Raw genomic sequence first — 21,564 nt, 5'->3', positions numbered from 1 at the left:
AGGATTTAACCTTTAGTTTAATTTATACTCCATCGCATGACGGTGTTGCTTGCTTGGGGGGAAAAAAAGAACAAATCTAAAGGTATCAACATGAAGATACCTTGAAAATCTGTTCTTGGTAATCTTGATCACCGTTGCTTTGCTTCAATGTTGACTTGACATCTACGCAGTGCCTGTTGTAACTTGATTTAATATGCTGGGATGATCAGGTAAGTACAAAGCTAATTGACCTGAATATGAAGAGATACGCTGTTCTGTATACTAGCGCAAATAGATGGGGCCTGAGTTGAGAATGTAGACCTGTAACGAATAGACTTGCCATTATAAACTGAGTATATTCACCTATATATTAGAATATCACAATATTCAAACATTTATTGCAAAACAACAACTTGCAGTTGATTTGGAATTTGTTTCTTTGTGCTCAGACATAAAAGCGGTGGTGGCATATTGTGGAATGTTTTGCATGTTTTCTCTGTGCTTTTGTGTATTATATTGGTCATCATTTATTTACTGAAACTCTACATCTAAGTTACATATACATAATTTAAATGATGGGCTGAAATGATGATTGAGAATAAAATATAATCCAAAGACTTTTAAATCGTATTCTGAAGGTCTTTAGACAATTGAAAATAAGAATATTTTCAAAATCTCATAATTGATTTAGCTTATTAAAATATATCTCATCATAGCAACTTTATACACACTCGACAACTGGGTTAATCTGAAATTGCTCTCTGGTATTCTCCCCACAGGCAGAGACGGTCCAAACTTTGGTGGAGGAGAGTCGCTCGGAGGGAACCATCGGGATGAGCCTGTATTTACAATACCTACGGGCTGGAGCCAATTGCTTCATCCTGCTGTTTATGATACTCATCAACATTCTGGCCCAGGTAGGCTATCCAGAAAGAGAACGTGAAGTGAAAACCATTGAAAGTAATACTGGCGGAAACTCACAAGATGGCGACACCAGTCCATTGAATTCAATGGATGGTGGCTGCCATGTTGTGAGTTGCTGCACTTTCTTGATAGGCTTCTGTATGGTTGTTCAGAACATTTTGTCTGAAGGTAGATTCTTTGTCTGAAGGTGGATTCTTAAAAAAGTTTATTTTGGACGGTCAATTTGGGGTCTTGCAAATTGGGCAAATTACATGCCAACATTTTAAAGTGTACATGCTCAATAGGATCATTGGAGGAAGGTGAACAACATAATAATATTATAAGGAACAATTATACCATATTTCTCACCAGTGTTTATACCAGACAGAAACTGAAAGTTATTGATAAGTATTTGATCATTTAATGAAAACAGCACATTTTCAAACAGAACATTGCCAACAGAGTTAATGGCTTTTGGATGGAACTGAACAATAATCATTAATTGGTGAGCTTGCAGTTAGAGACAGACACACACAAATCCACAAATTCTGAATAAGGGAGTTCTATGCTTGTTGATGTGGTACATTTCAGATTTGGTACATTTCAGAATTGTATTTCAAAACGATCTTGGACGTCACAGGAATAGCGGGGCATTTTTGAAACTTTCTGTAAACGTTTATTTTAGGCTATTTTAATGACTCTCTCAACTTGGTGTGTTAGAGTTCGGATTGGATGGATGGATAGATGTTTCCCAAGCACCGTACCCGTCTAGTTCAGGGGTCTTCAACAGGGGGTCCTCAGAGTTACTACAGGGGGTCCTCCAAATCTTTGTGTGATAGAAACCTTTTTTTCCCTTTTTTATATTAACCACTTGAACCCTAGCGTCCATATTCAGAGAACTTTAGCCAAAAATAGCAGATCTACAAGCTCACAACGCCTCGCGCTGCGAAAGAGCTTTGGTGTAGAGGGGGAAAAAAGAGCAGACTAAGTACAGAGTGAAAGGTCAAGTTTTTTAAGTATTGACGGTTCAAGTAGTTAAATATCTAAAAACACAAATTGACATGATTCCAAAATACACTGATGATTGTGCAGTCAAAAGATGAAACTATATGGAATCTATGAATCTCTGTCAACTAAGGGGTCCTTGGCCTGAAAACGTTGAAGACCCCTGGTCTAGTGTGTCTCCTTCCTCTTCCTCTTTCTTCCTCCTCAAAATGCCTGACCTAGACTCATTACTCATACTGTGCTGCACCTATAATACATTTTACTAGTTATTTTTTTCCATTACCCATTTAGCAATATGAAAAGAAAAAAAAAACAACAACAACAAAGCGTTATGTTACTGTATATATGTTCAGGGTCAAAGGCTTACAGTATATGCTTACATGCTTTTTTATTTTTTTATGTAGGCATCCTTCATTCTTCAAGACTGGTGGCTTGCTTACTGGTAAGGAAGACAACTATTTAAAATAATGTACTGTCTCCCCATGGGTGCAATTTTTCCTCTGTGCCTTGACCTTTTTCTTTCCCAACAGGGCTGGAGAGCAGGAGAAGCTTGATAATGCTCAAAATAACACCACATCACAACAACAAAACATCACCTTGACAGCAAGTAATCACACTGTCACCAAAGAGCTGGACCTGGATTTCTATCTGAGCATTTATGCAGGTGAGCAACTCAATATTGTAACATGACAGCTTAATCAACTCAATTAAATCTTTGCAGCGACAATAACCGAGATACTGATTATTACATGCAATGGCTGCATGTAATGTTCCTGGACGTTTACGTAGAATGCGTCTGTTTCTTTCCTTCAGGTCTGACTATAGCCACCTTGATCTTTGGCTTTACGAGGAGCTTGTTGTTGTTCGACATCCTGGTGAAAAGTGCACAGGCGCTTCACAATCGCATGTTCAACTCCATACTGCGTACACCTGTCCGCTTCTTCGATGTCAATCCAGTAGGTAAGCAGAAGTCTCGGGAACCCTTCTACTACTGTGTATGTATAGATTCACACATTTCTGTATCTGTCTTTCTGTGTCCTTTTATGGAGATCCCTGATGTCATCATAGACTGGCCTCCAAGTATGATTAATGGTAAAATAGGTATAAGGGGTACTCTTGACAATGGGTACAACGCGTATTGCATAACCGAAGAGGCATGCATTCCCAAGCCAACGGGCATCGGCCAAGTAAAAATTCAAGTGAATTATATAAAAAGAAGAAAGAAAAAAAAAAACATACTGGCAGTGTGCACAATTTGGCATTGATTAGTTCTGCAGTATGCAACACTTTAGTAAGTATTTCTTTTGTTGTGTTCCAGGAAGAGTTCTTAACAGGTTCTCTAAGGACATAGGGCTGTTGGATGCCAACCTACCCTGGACCTTTGTGGACTTCATACAGGTAAGGATATATCTCCATCTAGTGGCCCAGACAATAACAACAGCCTCAGTGCACATAAGGCATTCAATGTGTGTGTGTGTGTGTGTGTGTGTGTGTGTGTGTGTGTGTGTGTGTGTGTGTGTGTGTGTGTGTGTGTGTGTGTGTGTGTGTGTGTGTGTGTGTGTGTGTGTGTGTGTGTGTGTGTGTGTGTGTGTGTGTGTGGTGCGTGGTGCGTGGTGCGTGTATATAAAGAAATAAAAGCTAAAAAGACATACAAAAAATACAAAAATGTAAACGTTGATAGTTATGTGTTTTTGTCCTTGGGTAGATCTTCCTACAGATCATGGGGGTGGTCATTGTGTCGGCGTCGGTCATCCCCTGGATCCTCATTCCTGTATTGCCTCTCCTTGGTGTCTTCCTCTGGTATCGCCGTTACTACCTGAAGACGTCCAGAGACGTCAAGCGTCTTGAGTCGACCAGTGAGTGTCAAAGGCTGTAGACAAAGTCGCGAGGTGCCTTGTTGTATAGAGTCTATACAACGCAGTTACACAACATTGCTAGCTATCGAATGCAGTTCAGCTGCCGTTGGTTCTACTCTTTCATTAAGTGGAGCAATGTTTTGGTGCGTTGAGCGATGGAAAGGACACACAGACTGCAAGGTTTGTCTCGCTGTTGCACACGCGTGCTCTCACACACACACACACACACACACACACACACACACATTTTGTAGCATGCATTTGCAGGGAGGCGCATGTGAAGTTTATGGCAGTAAGCATTGGCTCGCAGCCCCGCAGCGATGCACACGCACACAGCGTGTACGGGTCCATATGCATGCTGCTCCAGCGTGTTTCCAAACAGTGCAACGAGTCAGCGCGGACACTACATAGACTCTGGAATAGCCTGGTGACGCATCCTAGTGAATGAACTAGGGATGGACATTGGTATCGGCCAATATCAAAAATCGGCAGGTATTATATAAAACCGGCCGAATCGGTGACCGGCAGGTCACTGACATAAATACCGGTTTTATGCCGATTTTGTATATGGCACTGCGCAGCACAGCATAATACTCTGGTCCTGTGACTAAAGTAAACATTAGCAAGTAGCAGCCAGCCTACTTAGTGGCTGCCTACAGAATACAGATGGTGCTGATTACCTAAGTAAGGATATATTCCATAATCCTGTGTCAATGTCGTCTCCAAAAAGAAGGGGGGAAAAAAGCATGCGTCACCTGCTTTCCTCCTGCCTAGTCCAGACGGTCATATTAGACTGGATGGTCTGTGATTTCGGTTTTGGCAGGTCAGACCTTCATAAAACCGGTGGATCGGTATCGGCCAAGAATTTTGCAATCGGTCCATCTCTAGAATGAACCGCATTCCCAGCTGAGGGGTTTATTCCATAGGCTGGGAGGTTTATTCACCATGGCAACGTCTCCTAGACCTAGCAAATGAGCGGCGAGGCGGGACCGGGGCAGGTCGTGTCTGTCTAGTGCCTATGAGTGAGAGCGGGTGCAAGTGGGCGTGAAAGTGGGCGGTGGCCTTTAGAGCTTTGTAAGATACAGATAGAAACAAGTTATTGTGCAAGAAGAGGAAGAAGCCAATAGGCTTATTTTATAGAAGAGATCATTAAATAGCATGCATTAAAGGTTCAGTAAGGAAAATACCAAATAATCCAAGGGAAAGCACAAAACCTACATAGAAAACAAAACGTTTGTCTTGTTGTGTCTCAACGTCACTTTGTGTCTCCTGTCCTCCTGCAGCTCGGAGTCCTGTTTTCTCGCACCTGTCTTCGTCTCTCCAGGGCCTGTGGACCATCAGAGCCTTCAGAGCGCAGGAGAGGTTCCAGAAAACCTTTGATGCCCATCAGGACCTGCACTCGGGTACGTCTACAACTCCCTCCCCGGCTTTTTACACGTTCCATTCAAGAGTGTCATTTAAAAATGGTCTCATTTGTCACACGTGTGCCTTTGTAGATGGACCAGGACATGCCTAATAAATCATAACAGAAGCTGTATATTGTGATCCAGGATTTTCAAGATATATTTCATACCCATCAATCCTTTTTAAACTTAAAGCTTGAAAAGAAGGCTGATACACACACACCTTAAACAAACGTTCACAAAGAGATCTTTGATACCAGTTGTATACAGTATATCAAAGAAAAAGGTCCTGCACACTTTCTAGGGACTTACAAAACAAACATTATAATAATTCTAATACGTCTAAAAATGTATACGTTGGTTGTCAGAGTGCATATCCCCGCCAGGCCACTTAGTTATATGTGCATTACTAAAAATGTCATGGTGTAAATATTTTGTAAAATCACCAATACAATAGTCATCACCACAATATTGTCACAATATCCATATTGAGGTATTAGGTAAAAACATATTGTGATATTTCATTTTTTCCATAACTTCCAGCCCTATAGCCAAGTAATGGTGATCTTTGATGTCTTGTTTATAGAGGCGTGGTTCCTGTTCCTGACCACGTCTCGCTGGTTTGCAATGCGGCTCGACGCCATCTGCTCCATCTTTGTCACCATCACCGCTTTCGGCGCCCTGCTGCTCAAAGACCGTGAGGAAACATGTCTTTGTTCGTTTGTTTCATTGGTGGATCAATGTTTTCATCTTCAGTGCAACTTTTTGTATTTTATTACGATTTTTTATCTGTAAAAGGATAATGAACAAACATTAGATTTTAATATACATATAAAGCTGCAAGCAGCATTCACAGGTCCAAGCACAACTATGGGAACTGTTTTCATGTCCGTTAAATGTAGTAGACGCTGTTTGTGACAACTATTTGTAAACCAAATCTGTAAAACTAATAATTGTTTTGAATTTGTTGTGGCTTTTCCTTCATGCAAATATCTTCAACACAGAGCAGCAACAGTTTTAAAAATCAAACCTCGGTTCGAAGTGAAGCGGTGAATTTTTATTCTATGTGTTCTAGAGCTATGAAATCTGTGTTCTAGATCTATACATTCTGTGTTCTAGATATATACTTTCTATGTGCTTTAGTTCTATATTGTCATGAATTCTGAATGAATGAATGATTTTGTCTGGAGGGCCAAATTGGCATGTGAAGCTTGACCAATCCTCAATTGGTCAAGCATGCACGGGACATTTACGGGACAGACAAAGCCACACCTTGGAAGCGGCTTTCACCGCTTCAAAAATAAAATGTGCGTTTGCTTTGTGGTCAAAAATACAAAGTGAAGCTCTGATGTATAATATGCAGTGTATTTAAAGTGCCTTGGTGCTTCCTCTTGGTTGAATTAGAGTTGGAGGCGGGAGCAGTGGGCCTGGCACTGTCCTATTCCATCACACTCATGGGCATGTTCCAGTGGGGGGTCCGGCAGAGCGCAGAGGTGGAGAACATGGTAAGATGCAACCTAGGGCCTGGGTCCCAATGGGGCTTGGGCCATGAGTTGCATGACCCGTCGAACATGTATTTATAACCTTAACTTGGATTGAACGCCAAAGACACAACACAAACACAAAGGGACACCGTTTAATACATTTCACTGCAGTAAAATTCTGATGATGGAAGCAGGTAAAAAAAAAAGTCTGGCAACTATGGATTGATTCCAGAGTCTGGGAAGTCTTCTTTGATCTCAGTGTGTTACACAGATTATAACGTGCTTGCATGTTTCCTCAGTAAACCATGCACAAGACATCTGTTTTTCCATTTCTCTATCTCTAATGTGGGTGTAGATAATTAATTGGCAGACAAGAGTTGTTTTGCCGATTCAAGTATGTTGAGGACCAGTCAAAAACACTCTGGTTGTCACACAGAGGCATGTTAGCCAGATATGTTTCAAATCATAAGCACTTATGGTGCACTTATGTTGACATTTGTATGAGTGGAAGCCCTTGGGGCGGGATTAATCCTGTAAGAATTTATATCTACTATGTTGGAATGCTAAACTTAATTTAACCCACAATTCACTGCATGTCTGGCTATGCACTCTGGTCGTTGTTGCAGCTTTCAGTATGACATAACATTTAACTGTTACATTTAACCTAGTGTACTATTTGCAAGACGCTTGAAAGAAAATAAATGATACACTAGTTATAACTGAGGTCAGTTACACATGAGTGTGTTATGGTTGTGCATCTTGTCGCACACAAAAAATAAAATAAAATAAAAGTATCAGTAAGACTCCCTAATCGGGAGATAAGCTACCGTCAGGTCGCATACACAAACTTTAGAAGGCAATCGTAGCCAATCACGAGGGAATATGGGAAATGGGACAGATCCATGTTGATGACATGAATTTAGAGATACTGTGTACCGCTTTGCGTGATTTTAGGGCAAAATCTGTAGGAGCAGTGTCCAAAAATGTGTTTTGCAAAAATCCTGCCTCATGGTGGGGGCCATGAGGCCATGTGAGAAATGAGTGCTGGAGGTTGTGGTTTGCCAGCCAAGGAGTGTGTGCAAAGTTTGGTATGGATAGGGGCAACGGAGTATAACTCGTCCAGTATAGTGGACATATGTGGGTTGTGGAGGTGCAGTCTAGTTGAGTTGCTGGTCATTACATCCTCTCTCTCTGCAGATGACGTCAGTGGAGAGAGTGGTGGAGTACACAGAGCTGGAGAGCGAAGCACCGTGGGAAACCAACAAGCGTCCTCCTCCAGAGTGGCCCAGCCAAGGCATGGTGACCTTCGACCGGGTCAGTTTCTCCTATAGCACCGACGGCCCCCTGGTCCTGAAAAACATGAAGGCCATGTTCCGACCCAAAGAAAAGGTACGACACCTCAACAAACAGAAGTTATGTGGTCGGTTTCTTGAACGCCTGAACTGAGTCAGACATGGATTCTCTGCTCCCTCTTGTTGTCAGGTTGGCATCGTGGGAAGGACGGGTGCCGGGAAAAGCTCCCTGGTGTCAGCCCTCTTCCGCCTGGCAGAGCCGCAGGGCAAGATCAGCATCGATGGCATTCTCACCAGTGAGATCGGCCTCCACGACCTGCGCCAGAAGATGTCCATAATCCCTCAGGTATGATGAAGTTAATTTACGACCATTACGACCGTTTGTTTTTTATCAATGTTGAATTGGCAAAATGGAGAAACTGGTTTGAAGTTTCATGTGTGTTGTTGCTTTTATTGGTCACCTTTTTAAAACAATTGCTTTAGTAGTAGATTTGCTTCAAATGCAGAAAGCAACTGCATAATAAGATTCTGCCATAGTAAATAAGATATTAACCCCATACTTTACAAGCACAAATACATTACATTTAAGGTACAGGGCAATTTGCATGCACCATGCCTTGGAGTTGGGTAAATCTGTCTGTCATGGACATATGGTTGAAATACAGTGGAATAATCTTTTTTTTTACTTAATTGATTTGTTCCCTTTTATCTTACTGGTAAAGCACATGTGTACAAATGCATACAACAGAGTGTACTAGTGTGTACTTTATAACTGACTGCTCTCCAGGATCCTGTACTGTTTACTGGGACCATGAGGAAGAACCTGGACCCTTTCAACCAGCACTCTGATGAAGACCTGTGGAATGCTCTCCAAGAGGCCAGTTACTTACTTACTTACTTGCTTGCTTATGGCAGTCCATCGATGTCAACGAATACGTTGCTCCAAATAGAATAAATACTCAATATGTATGCTTAGGTAAGGGGGATGGATAATAGGTTTGTAGCAAAGAAAATTATAAACATAAGCTGTGTGTGTTCACACACAGTAATTTCCAAAGGAAGCCACAGTAGGAACTTGAAGCTTGTAGAAATTACAAACTGACACCTATACTGCTGCTTGATGGGCGTGATGTGCTACAAAGAAAGATGAGCTGCCCTCAACTATTTTCATCTCTCCATTTATGCGACAATGACACTGTCAGTCAATCATATGTTTTTGTTTCGCCCTTTACCTTCTCTCTGCCCATAATTAAAAGGGAAAAACGTTGAATATCTCTTTCAGACAATAATTCAGATCTGTACATTACACAATTCCTGCCATCTCTCTGGATTGCTTCACTCATTCTCACAATCGCCCTGTTTCACCCCACCCTTTTCATTGACGCAGTATGTCTTGAGCAACACTTCAGCGGTGACGCTTGGTCGTTTTGTAGCTTTTTCACTGCTAGTGTGAACGCAGCTTAACACTCAAGGTTTTTCATGCCGCCAGACTCACATTTCTATTGTATTGTCTCCCCATCTCAGGTCCAGTTAAGGTCTGTGGTGGAGGAACTGCCTGGTAAGATGGAGACTGTTCTGGCTGAGTCAGGCTCCAACTTCAGCGTCGGTCAGAGGCAGCTGGTGTGTCTGGCCAGAGCCGTACTGAGGAAGAACCGCATCCTCATCATTGACGAGGCAACGGCCAACGTGGACCCCAGGTACCGCTAACTTAAACATGCACACATACGCATGCCATACACACGCCCTATGGTTCTCAAGCGTTTTCATCATACCCAGAAACAAAATCTCTTTTATGCCCATATATGGAGATTTCTGATCAATCCCAGGCCAACATTTGTAATATTAAGTCCATATATGTATATGGATATATATTAATAAAGGATAAAATAAATAAAATGTCTATATACAGTATGGGCATTCCCAGATGATGCCCTGTTAGGGTACCCCCTTATGCCCATATATGGAGATCCCCATGCATCAAACCCAGGCCCTAACTCGCCAAGACCCTGCATGGCTTTACTAATTAACATATGTTTTATGCCCATATATGGAGATTCCTATATATTATCAATATTAAGGACATTATTAAGGATATTATGTTATCAATATTAAGGACATATCTGGGAATGCCCATATGTGGTAATACCCATATATGGGCATGTTTTGACATAACATTGTTGACTATCATGCAGGGGTCTCCATATATGAGTAACTGGTCCCATATACATCACTGGCCAGATGGCCAAGAATTGGCGCGAGTCACCCTGAGGTGTCTTACTAGTTATTAGCCAACCAGGCATCTGGTCTTTTCCTTCAGTCGATGTTTCCTGAAGTGTGTTCTCTGTGCTGTCCTCCAACCCTGCAGGACAGATGAACTGATCCAGAAAACCATACGAGACAAGTTCAGAGAATGCACCGTGCTCACCATCGCTCACCGCCTCAACACAATCATAGACAGCGATCGAATCCTGGTGAGATTCTCTTCTCCACAGCAGCGGGGGAATAACACTTCACTTTTGCTACTAATCCATCTGTGCCTTAGCCCCATATAGAACCTCACCCTCCGCTGCATACTGTTGTGCTCCGAGATGAGGTCCTATGTGGATATCCCCGGGCTGCAGTAGAATGCCTCCACACCGAGGTAGATCACCCTTTTCCCGAAATTGTATCCAAAAAGTAAAGGTAGTTCCGCGCTCCCAGAGTATGATTTTTCCATCCCGCGGTACATAAAACATGCACTACGGCATTGGCAAACGGTTTAAATCGCTTATTTAGTGTCATTAAATTCGGAAAAGCCCCCAGCGGCAGGTGCCAGTACTGCTCCCTTCCCATTGTAGCAGAATAAGAAGCAGTACTTGCAACTGCCGCCGGGGAAGTTCAGATTGAATGGGAAAACTTACACTGGCTGACAAAACTAGCGATTTAAGCGGTTGTTTCATGCTGTAGTGCATGTTTTATGTACCGGGGGATGGAAAATCATACTCTGGGAGAGTGGAACTACCTTAACTTTTTCGTGAAAAGGGTGATCTACCTCGGCGTGGAGGCATTCTACTCAGGGGATATCCATGTAGGACCTCATCTTGGAGCACAACAGTATGCAGCGGAGGGTGAGGTTCTATATGGGGCTATCTGTACCTGTATTTCCACTGCAGATGAATATTGAAATGTTTAAAATAGCCGCTCCCTCTACTCTGCACAATGAGAAGGTAGAGATGAGAATAACCTCGGTTTTTGAGCGGTGCCTCAGCGCTCCAATGCTTGACCTAGTGTGTATGTCTCTATGTCTGTCTCTATGTTTGGAGTACGGCCTCAACAGCTCCAATACCGCTGGGTGACCTAACTTTAAGTGGTGCTGTTGAGCAGCCTAAAGGGCCATTCACACTGAGCACTATAACTATAACAAGTGGCCACCTAAGCCCCTCACTTAACACTGGGTGTGATTTTATTTTTTTCAAAGCCCTTTGATTTGGCTTCCTTCTTGCCAAGACATGTCTGTCCTCTCTGTGTGGGCAAGGTTAGAATCCAGCGTCCATGTTGGGTGAAACAGAATACCTGTAGTTAATTGAGATAAAGCTCCACACATTTTTGCCTATATCACTTCTGCCGGTCATCGCTAATAAGCTTGAATTTTATAATCGCCGTGCAACATAGATTTAATTTCAACACTCACTTATTTGACACTTTGTTCCCAGGTGCTAGACGCGGGACAGATCGATGCTTACGATGAGCCCTACGTTCTGCTCCAAGACCCGGGCGGTATCTTCTACAAGATGGTGCAGCAAACAGGCAAGCAAGAAGCAGCAGCTCTGATGGAAGCAGCCAAACAGGTGAGATGACCCCAACCCAGTGCCAAAGCTAGCTCTACTTCTACGTATGCTGATTGGACCTGTGGTGATGCTCTGTGTCAGCTCCCCCCTAGCCTCGTTTTTATTTTCATTTGTGTTCGGCTCAAAAAGAAAAGCCAGGCTAGTTCACCCCCTGTGCATATAACGGACACATAGTTTCTGCTAATAATATACATTGTGCAAATGTGATTATCCTTTTTTACATTTGAACATTTCCTTTTTTTTTACAAATGTATTGTACTGAAGGCAGCTCAAACAAACCTGACAAATGATCATATCTCATGTTCAGGCTTACGACAGCAGATCCCGACCCAGTGCAGCTAATGGACATTTAACAACACCTGAAGGCAACCTGGTGATCTTCGAGACAGCCTTGTAACCACTGGCTGACAGACTATTTTTCCACAAAAATGCTCCAAAGAAGAGATTTTGCCTTTTGACATTGTGTGCCAAATCCACCCGGATGGCAGTGCCTTCAATATTATTGCCTTGATACCCTTTGATTCACTCCACATGATCAGGATAGAGCAGAGGACAGCGTCTATTCACAAGATCTGGCCTTTGATGTGGGCTTTAATGGCAGGGCTGAATATTTGTACATACAGTACATGCAGTCATTTCTGACAATCTAAGTGAGTTTTGGATAGGTCTTTTTGTAAGACGTAATGTTGAATTGTTAACACTAGTTTATATTTTATATTTATTTTCTGTGTTTTATATTTATCCTGCTGTCGAACGTTGAAGATCCAGTCATTGTACAGGAGAAAAGTGCTGGAGAGCTGACCGTTGATTGTTTATGTTAAGTGCCTTGACCAAGTGACTTGTAAATTATTTGTGTTCTTTTGCAAGCTATACAATTCTGAAATTAATCTTCAATCCAACGCAAAGCTGCATAATGCCTTATGCCTTACTTCATGTTATTTGTGTTAATAGAATGTAATCCATATTTGTTGTTTGTATCACACTTAATCCAGAACTACTACACATTGATTTGTTTTCTAGACAAAGCTGTCATTGCTCTGTATTGTTTTGTTCATTCATTTGGGCATTGTTGCACATACTGTAAGGTTACCAAATATTTCATGTTAGCCCAATTGTACTGTCTTGTGTTTCAGAAGGTTGTAAAAGGGAGATTTTGCTGCTCCGAAGCAGCATTGTTTTGTGTTCTCACTGACACTCCAATGAAAGGCCGTTTTTCTTGGATTGTGTTGGAGCAGGGAAGAAGCCTGAGGTATGAGGAATGGAGGCAAGGTGGCTGACTGAAATCAGCCCGTGCCCCCAGAGGTGTTTACTTGAATCAAATGCATTTCTGTTGAGTCAGTCCCTTTTCACTGCTCCTGCTCCTTACACCGAAGGATGCAACAACAGTACAGGCATCCTGTCAGTGGCAGGAGAGCTAGTTTAGATCTCAAATGTTGCTTTCTGTTCAGATGTTTTAAGATTCTCTTTTTGTTTTCAACCAAGATTATTTTATTGTAGTAGTTTATCACTTGTGTACAATGCCTTGTTGTTTTCCTGCTGTTGTAACAGCAGATGTGTACATTTTTGTTCAATACACTGTTATATAAAATGTCAGTGGCTATAGTAATTAATGTTTGGTGGTTGTGTGTATAATGAATGAATGAAAATGCAGATTTAACCCAGCCCTTTGCAGGATCACTCTTGTCTCAACATGGTTGCATGCCAGGATTGAGCCTCAAAACCAGTGTCATCAACCTCCTTTTAGCATCAAAATGCGGACTGAACCCAAGCGTTCCTCTTCTGGGTATTAAGTTAACAAAATGGTAGATTTCTGTTGCACCTGCATTGAATTCACCCATTCACTGACTGCCAGCGGAGGAAACCATGCAAGGCACCAACCTGGGGAGCAGATGGAGGTCAAGGATATTTTGACACAAACTAGTTAGCAACTGGGGGCTAACGATGGATGACTATGGTACTGACTGGATGGTGCTGACTCTGGTGTTTAGTGGTGACTGGTTGCCACATGGTGCTGACTAGGGTTTTGACTATGGTGATGTCTATGGTCTGGACTAGGGTTTTGACTAAGGTGTTGACTAGGGTGTTGACTGGTGATGTCTATGGCAGGGGTCTCCCAATGTTTTCTGGCCAAGGACCCCTCAGTTGAGAGAGATGAAGCAGGGACTCTAACTACATATCGTATAAAATTGTGTTGCAATGTTCATCAATTTCTTATACAGCTTAGACTTGTTTGACAGCACAGTATCATCTGTGTAGGTTGGATTAATGTGTATTTTCATACATTTAACCACTTGAACTGTCAATACCTACTAGTCTGTTTTATTTTCCCTCTACACCAATCCTCTGTTGGATGCTAGGGTTCCAGTGATGTAATGTAAAAAACACGAAAATGTGGTGGCTGTAGTAACTCTGAGGACCCCCAAAGGGTCCCGGACCCCCTCTTGTAGACCTCTGGTCTATGGTGTTGACTATGGTCTGGACTAGGGTTTTGACTGGTGACTGGGCGCCACATTGTGCTGACTATGGGGCTGACCATGGTGCTGACTAGTGACTACTATGGTGCTGACTAGGTTGACTAGGTAGCCTGGGATCAATATCATTTTCGGGTTTCTGATCTGGTCAGGAGCGGAAAGAACTTTCCGTCATGTTGTAGTTTGTTGTAGTCATAAGGCGGCCGGAACCACCGCTGCTGTGCATCTCCAAAATGATTCCCCTAGTTTCAAATTTGTTTAAATCGGTATAATCGTTTCTTTTGGTGAAATAATCGTTTTATATGTCATATTTTATTCTAACTTGTAGCGTGAATACCTGCTTTTTTTCTAAACCGGATCACAAGGCTAGTTTTAGAACGAATAACAGGCTTTCCTCCGAGGTGCAAAGTCTGGTGACGCAAGGTTAGCTGCTGAGTGACTAGAGAGCTGACCTCAGTGACCTGTGGCTCCCAGGGGTCACATGGGGCCCCTAGTGTTGGTGCCAAGTTTGGTGTTGATCGGAGCAACCTCGCTTGTTACGTTTGTGATGTTCACCGTCGACCCACCCTTCTAGGCAATTTTAATATAGGATAATAAATTATTTTTAATATTGGTAATGATAAATAGTGAGGAGAATAATTATTGGTGTGCTCATAGCTACTGCTCCTCTCTGAGTGCATTTTGCCTTGGCACTTATGTCATAATTACTAAACATGACCAGTAGGTGTCATCATAAGCTTGAATAATTTAAGTAGGACAGAATCATGCAACAAAGTCACTGGAGCGGGAACCACTGAGTTACTGCTCTATGCCAGGGCCTTTAATTAAAAAACCTTCTGGTACATATACAACTGTATTTTAAAAATGTCAGTAGGCCAGGGGTCTTCAATGTTTTCAGGCCAGGGACCCCTTAGCTGAGAGAGATGATGTGTCCCGGACCCCCTGTTGAAGACCCCTGCAGTAGGCTATATACCTGGTATAATAGAACATACATTTATATCAGGACATGTCTCTTACTTGTACTTAGTTTTTGACACATTTAGTGTTGCATAGATAGGCTACACCGTATCCTCATCCCAACATAATACTCTGTCTCTGAGGGGTCAGCAGTTCAGACAGACCATCCATATGACCTTCAGGCTATTGTCTCAAACCGAAAATATTTATAGAAAATGCACACTGTGGAGAGCTACGCTGCAACATTTTACGCATTTTTTCACAGAGTTAAACTATCATTCATTCAGAATATCGTTTTACTGTGTAGTTTAGAGTCTAGGCTCCAAATGTCTGACACTATAGTCTTTAGGGGACACTATCGCCCTGGAAGGGATCTTCAGGTGCTGCATGCTTTTTAGGATATACAAATGTATGCTTTATTAAATATGCTATAGAGACAGGAAACAGGACAGAGAGGGGGAAGGACATGCAAGACAGGTCTCCAGCTAGGTTCGAACAGGGGACATTTTGATTATTTGGGTGACAGCGCACACACAATTATAGATACTGTACAGTACATTGAAAGATTCATTCACATCATGATCGACGTGGCATGTTGATACTAAGATTTTCACATCTACCTACATCATGTTTTTACTTAGATGGTTTTTTATTGATGCGTTTGTAATGACAACTAGTAACACATTCATGAAAAGAAAATTATCACTTTTGACCGCAACAAATAGTGTAAAAGCGATAGGCATATGGACTCCACTCTATGCTATGAGGGCTGCTGGGGAAACTGGACGACAGGGGCATTTCTGCCTAATAGACCCCATGGACAGTCATTTGGGATCAATATACTGTAGGTAGGAAAATGAGCCTAGATCTCATTTAGTGCAGAGTTGTCCTTTAAAAGGTGTCTTGTTACGATAAAGCACAATTGACACAGTGCACATGGCATGCGGACCAAGGTAGGCATGGGAGCAAGGCAAGCAAGCATTTCAAAACATAGAGAAGTAACAAAGGCCCACTGTTCCTCTGTCTGCCTCACACTTACACCCCACCTAAGCTACACCCTCTTGTCCTCACCCAAACTATAGGAAAAAAGGGAAACTCGCTGCTCTAGGCATTTGTCTGTTCTTGTTTATGGCAACAGGCAAGTACAATAATATTGCATGCTTTGATTTTGTGGGATAAACACACACCTTTGTGCCTATTTGGGAAAATATAGTAATGCTCGACAAGCTCGAGACAAGTTCACCTACAGGTCAGTGGGAGAGAACAGGCATTCATACACTTGTCTGACTAGCATCATTGTTTACAGTAAAAGACACCTCTTCAACAGTGGCTTATAGATAACATCTGACAATTCACTGAGCTCATATTATAACCTGGAATGTGTCTACCAACAACAATAATTGACACAACCTGCTCATTTTATGGAATTATTGACCTATGATTGGCCCATGCATTGTCTGGAGTTTGAATCTCATGGGTGTCTATTAAATAGATAGATTTCTCCTAAACAAAAGAAGAAGACTGATAGGATCCAGCAGTGTGATTCCAAAAGCTTAACGCTAAACACAAGCATGAAAGCAGCTCTCCCTAGATTTATTTAACATTTAACATTATTACTTTTCCAAAAAATAGATTTGCTGTTCACATTTCTCTATTGTGGGCACATTTTCTTAGGGCTATTCTGAATGTTCACTGGTAGTTTTTTTAATAATTATTATCTCCGTGGCTTAATCGCACAAGCCCTGACATTCCAAAAATAATGTCCAAAGATATCTCTGGCTGTCTCACCCTGGCCCCATGTGTCCACAAGCAGGGACGTGCTGGGCCCCTGATTCAGCCTGGGAAAAAGAGTTGGAGAGGCCCTCATTGCACGCTATATAGAGGGATCTCTCTCTATATAGCGCCAAATGTCCAAAACCTTTTGTTTCGTTTTTATCATTTAAAAAATGACTTAAACTAGTGAAAACAGCCGATCTACAAGCACACAACGCCTCGCACCGTGAGGCGTTGTGTGCTTGTAGATCTGCTGTTTTCACTACTTTTGTGCGACGGCCTTGTGTGATGAAGCAGGGCTTTACTTTGCGAAAAAATTTACAAATTTGAAACTTGGAGATACAAGGTTTCTGCCCGACAGTGACGATTTACTTTGTTGGACGCCCAGCCCCCAAAATGGAACGAAGGCCGACATTTTATTTAGATTTTTTTCCTAATAGTCGGCCTGGACCGGCCGGGACAACTCCCGAACGGCCGTTCGGGAGTTGTCCCGCTTTTCCCAATGGCCAGCACGTCCCTGTCCACAAGAGCCATAATGCCCGTAACAAGTCCATCTGACTGCTGTCCAATAGATCCTCATCTAAATAGATTTGAAATGGGAACATTCTTAGAGATGGTCTGGTAGTGAGTAAATGTCTGCCAGATGCCTTCTTTCTGGTGGACACGTCTTCTCACAGTAACCTCCACAGAGTGCACTGGACCAGGGGTGTCGCACCAAATTCCGGGCCCTGGGTACAAGGATTCACTCACATTTTGTGCTTTAACTACTGAAAGTTTGTGCAAGTCTTTGAATATTTCAAATCCTTCTAAAGTTTTTTGAAAAACCTATGTTTCTATGTCAGTGGTGCTCAAACCTTTTCATGTGAAGGACCCCCAAAATGATATGTATTTGGCCACGGACCCCCATCTCATATATTTAGTTCCAGGGACCCCCCAGAAGCAAAATTTGAGTTACAAATGTTCGCTTAAAAAATACATAATTTATATTCAAAGATTTTCACGACAAAATCAATGAAAGCCCACTTGATTTATGCATTAGTTAATCTCTTAATATGACCCCAAGTTCTAAAATGGATGAGTCAAGGCCTTGGGGCATAATACAGTATTTGAATGGAATTTATCATGCATGCCTGTTTTAGAACTTGGGGAGACTAAATGATATAGTGTCTGGTCAGTGAGATCAATGTTGGAAGCAGGGGCGTCACAATTAGGGGAGAAGTGGGACTGAGTTACTAGGGCCCAAGGTGGAGGGGCCTTCATTATTTTATACTTTAGCTATTGAAAAATAGCAGATCTACAAGCTCACAGCGCGGCGCGCTGAAAGCTTGTAGATCTGCTATTTTTGAAAAGTCGTGAAAATGTGTGCAAATCTTTGAATATAAATTATGTATTTTTTAAGCGAACATTTGTAACTCAAATTCTGCTTCTGGGGCGTCCCTGGAACTAAATATTTTGAGATGGGGGTCCGTGGGCCAAATACATATCATTTTGGGGGTCCTTCACATGAGAAAGTTTGAGCACCACTGACATAAAAACATAGGTTTTTCAAAAAACCTTCAAAGACTTGCACAGAATGTCACGATGGCACTCGGTGCCTCTGAGCTTGTATATCTGCTATTTTCCGATAGTTAAAAGCACAAAATAACGCAGTGAATCCTTGTACCCAGGGCCCAGAATTTGGTGCGACACCCCTGGTTGGGAGTCTATTTATTTAATGTTTTAGCAGGTGCACAGTGGGGGGCTTTGGGCCCTCTCTGAGGCAGGCCCCTAGCAGTTGTGAATCAGCTCAGTCCATCATGCCTGTGGCATTCTCACGTTGCAGACAGTGCAAGTGTAGTCAGGAAATTAGAACAGCTGCAGGGATTTGGAAGACCAATAAAAAACAGATTTGTTATGGAGATTTTTGCCTGTCACAAAACAGTGTATTTTTAGGCTGTTGAATAGACTATTCCAAATTATATTTATTAGAGCTATTCACATCAATAATGCAACTGTCACTTTTTGAGCGGTGGTCACACCGTCTCCATAGCGTGGCCGTGTGTGTATCCGTCCGTGTGTGTGTGTCTGTCTGTCTGTCTGTAGCCTGAAGTACCTTTTTTGACCACACATGTTAAGGGAGGGGCGCTGTTGTTCAGGCCACTGAGGCCAGGCACACACACACACATTCACACACACACACACACACACACACACACACACACACACACACACACACACACACACACACACACACACACACACACACACACACACACACACACACACACACACACACACACACACACACACACACACACACACACACACACACACACACACACACACACACACACACGCAGCCTCCACCGCTCAGTTCACACGAGTGTGATTTTTATAGTAAGTGAACTCATGGACACAGGCTCCAAACAAGATGGGCTTATTATATCATGAGTTTACAGTGCTTTCGTTTTCATTAATTCACAAGTCAGTGAAACTAACAAAAAGGAACAAAAAAATAAAGATTTAAAATAATCACAGCTATATAATAACGTGTCTTTATTGTGGTAATACAATGTACTTGGAAAACAAATTTACACTGGTTAGTAAAACAGGGACCTTGTTGAATATGATCACCATAACACAGTAGTTACGGTGAACATACTATAACTAGATCAAGGACTGGTGAGAGAAAGAGTCACAAATAATCCCTTCAGGGACTGATGAGTATTAACCCCACCATTCCTAAAAGTCTGCTCAGTGCTGCATTCTGCCGCTTCCTCCCTTCATGGCTGTTTGGGTCCTAATCCCCGGACACCAAGGGAGAGGCTAAATATGGAGTGAACTGCCAGAGAGGGTCTGTCCAGATGTTAGCCTGCTGCAGCATCTGCACCTGCTCCTACAAGCCAGCTGGGATAATGTGCTGAAGAATACATGCCCTCACTGCCACGTCTTTGTTCTAGCTCAGGGTGACCAGATCCAAACTATTCATTTGAGCGACAGAAGTATTGTTTGTTTGTGTGGGACAATGTGGGACGGTTAGCAACTTAGGCTGCTTAAAGGGGAAGACCACCCATTTTCAATATTGAAATATGTCATTAATATACCTTAGAGGAGTTGTGTGGAAATAGAAAAAAGTCCCCCCCCCCCCCCCCCTTCTGTGTTGCCTAGAACTGGAGGATTGATTTTGGGGTTTGTATTGTAAAGTACAACTTGATGACATCACACATTGTACTTTACAATACAAACCCCCAAATCAATCCTCCAGTTCTAGGCAACACAGAAGGGGGGGGAACTTTTCTCTATTTCCACACAACTCCTCTAAGGTATATTAATGACATATTTAAATATTGAAAATGGGTGGTCTTCCCCTTTAAGTTGCTATGCTTTGAGGTCATTTGATACTGCCTATTGTTTTGTTGGTAACATGCTGTAGCCACCTAGGGGATATTTTAACAGGCTTAAAAACATCTTGCAGGACAAGAGACAATGGAGATTTACAATGGAAAGCCAATTATTAGGAGGATACCTAACCCTATCATTTATTCACGTGCTGCTAGAGCAATCATGCTGTATAGTATGTGTCCAGTGTGGTCCAGTCTAGCTTGCTCACCTATCAACACCTGCACATTGATTATTATTGATTACAGGAGCCTGGCAGTCTCAATGTGGGACAAGGTCTCAATTTGTGTGGGACACATGAAAAGTCATGGAAATGTGGGACTGTCCCACACAAAGGGGGACATCTGGTCACCCTGGGGGGAGTGGGACTGAGTTACTAGGGCCCAAGGTGGAAGGGCCTTAATTATTTTATACTTTAGATATTGAAAAATAACAAATGTACAAGCTCACCGAGTGCCGCGCTGCAAGCTTGTAGATCTGCTATTTTTGAAAAGTCATGACAATTAATGTGTGAAAATCTTTGAATATATATTTTTAAGTGAACATTTGTATCTCAAATTTTGGGGGGTCCCTGGAACTAAATATTTTGAGATGGGGTCCGTGGCCAAATAAATATCATTTTGGGGGTCCTTGACATGAAAAGGTTTGAGCACCACTGACATAGAAACATAGGTTCTTCAAAAAACCTTGGAAGGATTTGAAATATTCAAAGACTTGCACACATTTTCATGATTTTTCAAAAATAGCAGATCTACAAGCTCGCAGCGCGCACTCGGTGCGGTGCTGTGAGCTTGTATATCTGCTATTTTTCAATAGTTAAAGCACAAAATAATGCGTAATAATGCGTTCCCAGTCTTAATGGGTTAAACCCCCTCCCCCTATGAAGAACATTCATGGGGGGTCCGAAGTGAATCCTTGTACCCAGGGCCCAGAATTTGGTGCGACAGCCCTGCACTAAGAGACAAGCCTCACTATGACCACATCAGTGCCACACAGCACCGCCAACTAGGCGCCACAGGGCCTGTGTTGGGTTTCTTGCACCATCCTTATTCACTGTTGGAAGGCATCCACCCTCATCCTCTCTCCAAGCATGAAGTAGTCTCTGAGCACAAGCCAAGTTGTATCCACTTACTTTCATTGAGGAAAGGCCCACTGATAACGATGAGGTGTCCATACGAGGCCAGCAAACACGGTTATTATGAATGGCTTATGTTTTCTTGCCTGTATCCTGTAACC

General features: G+C 42.4%; 1 protein-coding gene across 1 annotated transcript in view; it reads left to right on the top strand.

Annotated features, from left to right (window-relative positions):
- Window positions 1-13,270, top strand: part of LOC308288271 (ATP-binding cassette sub-family C member 4-like) — a 46,749-nt gene extending 33,479 nt beyond the window's left edge. Inside the window, exons 16-31 of the mRNA XM_080729665.1 lie at window positions 759-896; window positions 2,292-2,329; window positions 2,418-2,551; window positions 2,701-2,847; window positions 3,206-3,285; window positions 3,593-3,743; window positions 5,027-5,146; window positions 5,733-5,843; window positions 6,551-6,651; window positions 7,828-8,019; window positions 8,113-8,268; window positions 8,710-8,799; window positions 9,447-9,619; window positions 10,288-10,393; window positions 11,615-11,749; window positions 12,057-13,270. Of these exons, the coding sequence (XP_080585791.1) occupies window positions 759-896; window positions 2,292-2,329; window positions 2,418-2,551; window positions 2,701-2,847; window positions 3,206-3,285; window positions 3,593-3,743; window positions 5,027-5,146; window positions 5,733-5,843; window positions 6,551-6,651; window positions 7,828-8,019; window positions 8,113-8,268; window positions 8,710-8,799; window positions 9,447-9,619; window positions 10,288-10,393; window positions 11,615-11,749; window positions 12,057-12,146 (1,962 nt within the window). The 3' untranslated portion in view covers window positions 12,147-13,270. The remainder of the gene's footprint in view (window positions 1-758; window positions 897-2,291; window positions 2,330-2,417; window positions 2,552-2,700; window positions 2,848-3,205; window positions 3,286-3,592; window positions 3,744-5,026; window positions 5,147-5,732; window positions 5,844-6,550; window positions 6,652-7,827; window positions 8,020-8,112; window positions 8,269-8,709; window positions 8,800-9,446; window positions 9,620-10,287; window positions 10,394-11,614; window positions 11,750-12,056) is intronic.
- Window positions 13,271-21,564: the final 8,294 nt, after the last annotated feature.

Source organism: Nannobrachium achirus (genome assembly GCF_963921795.1).
Source record: "Nannobrachium achirus genome assembly, chromosome: 7".
NCBI classification, from domain to species: domain Eukaryota; kingdom Metazoa; phylum Chordata; class Actinopteri; order Myctophiformes; family Myctophidae; genus Nannobrachium; species Nannobrachium achirus.
Note: the sequence above shows the minus strand (reverse complement) of the source record. Positions and strands in the feature narration are given on the sequence as shown.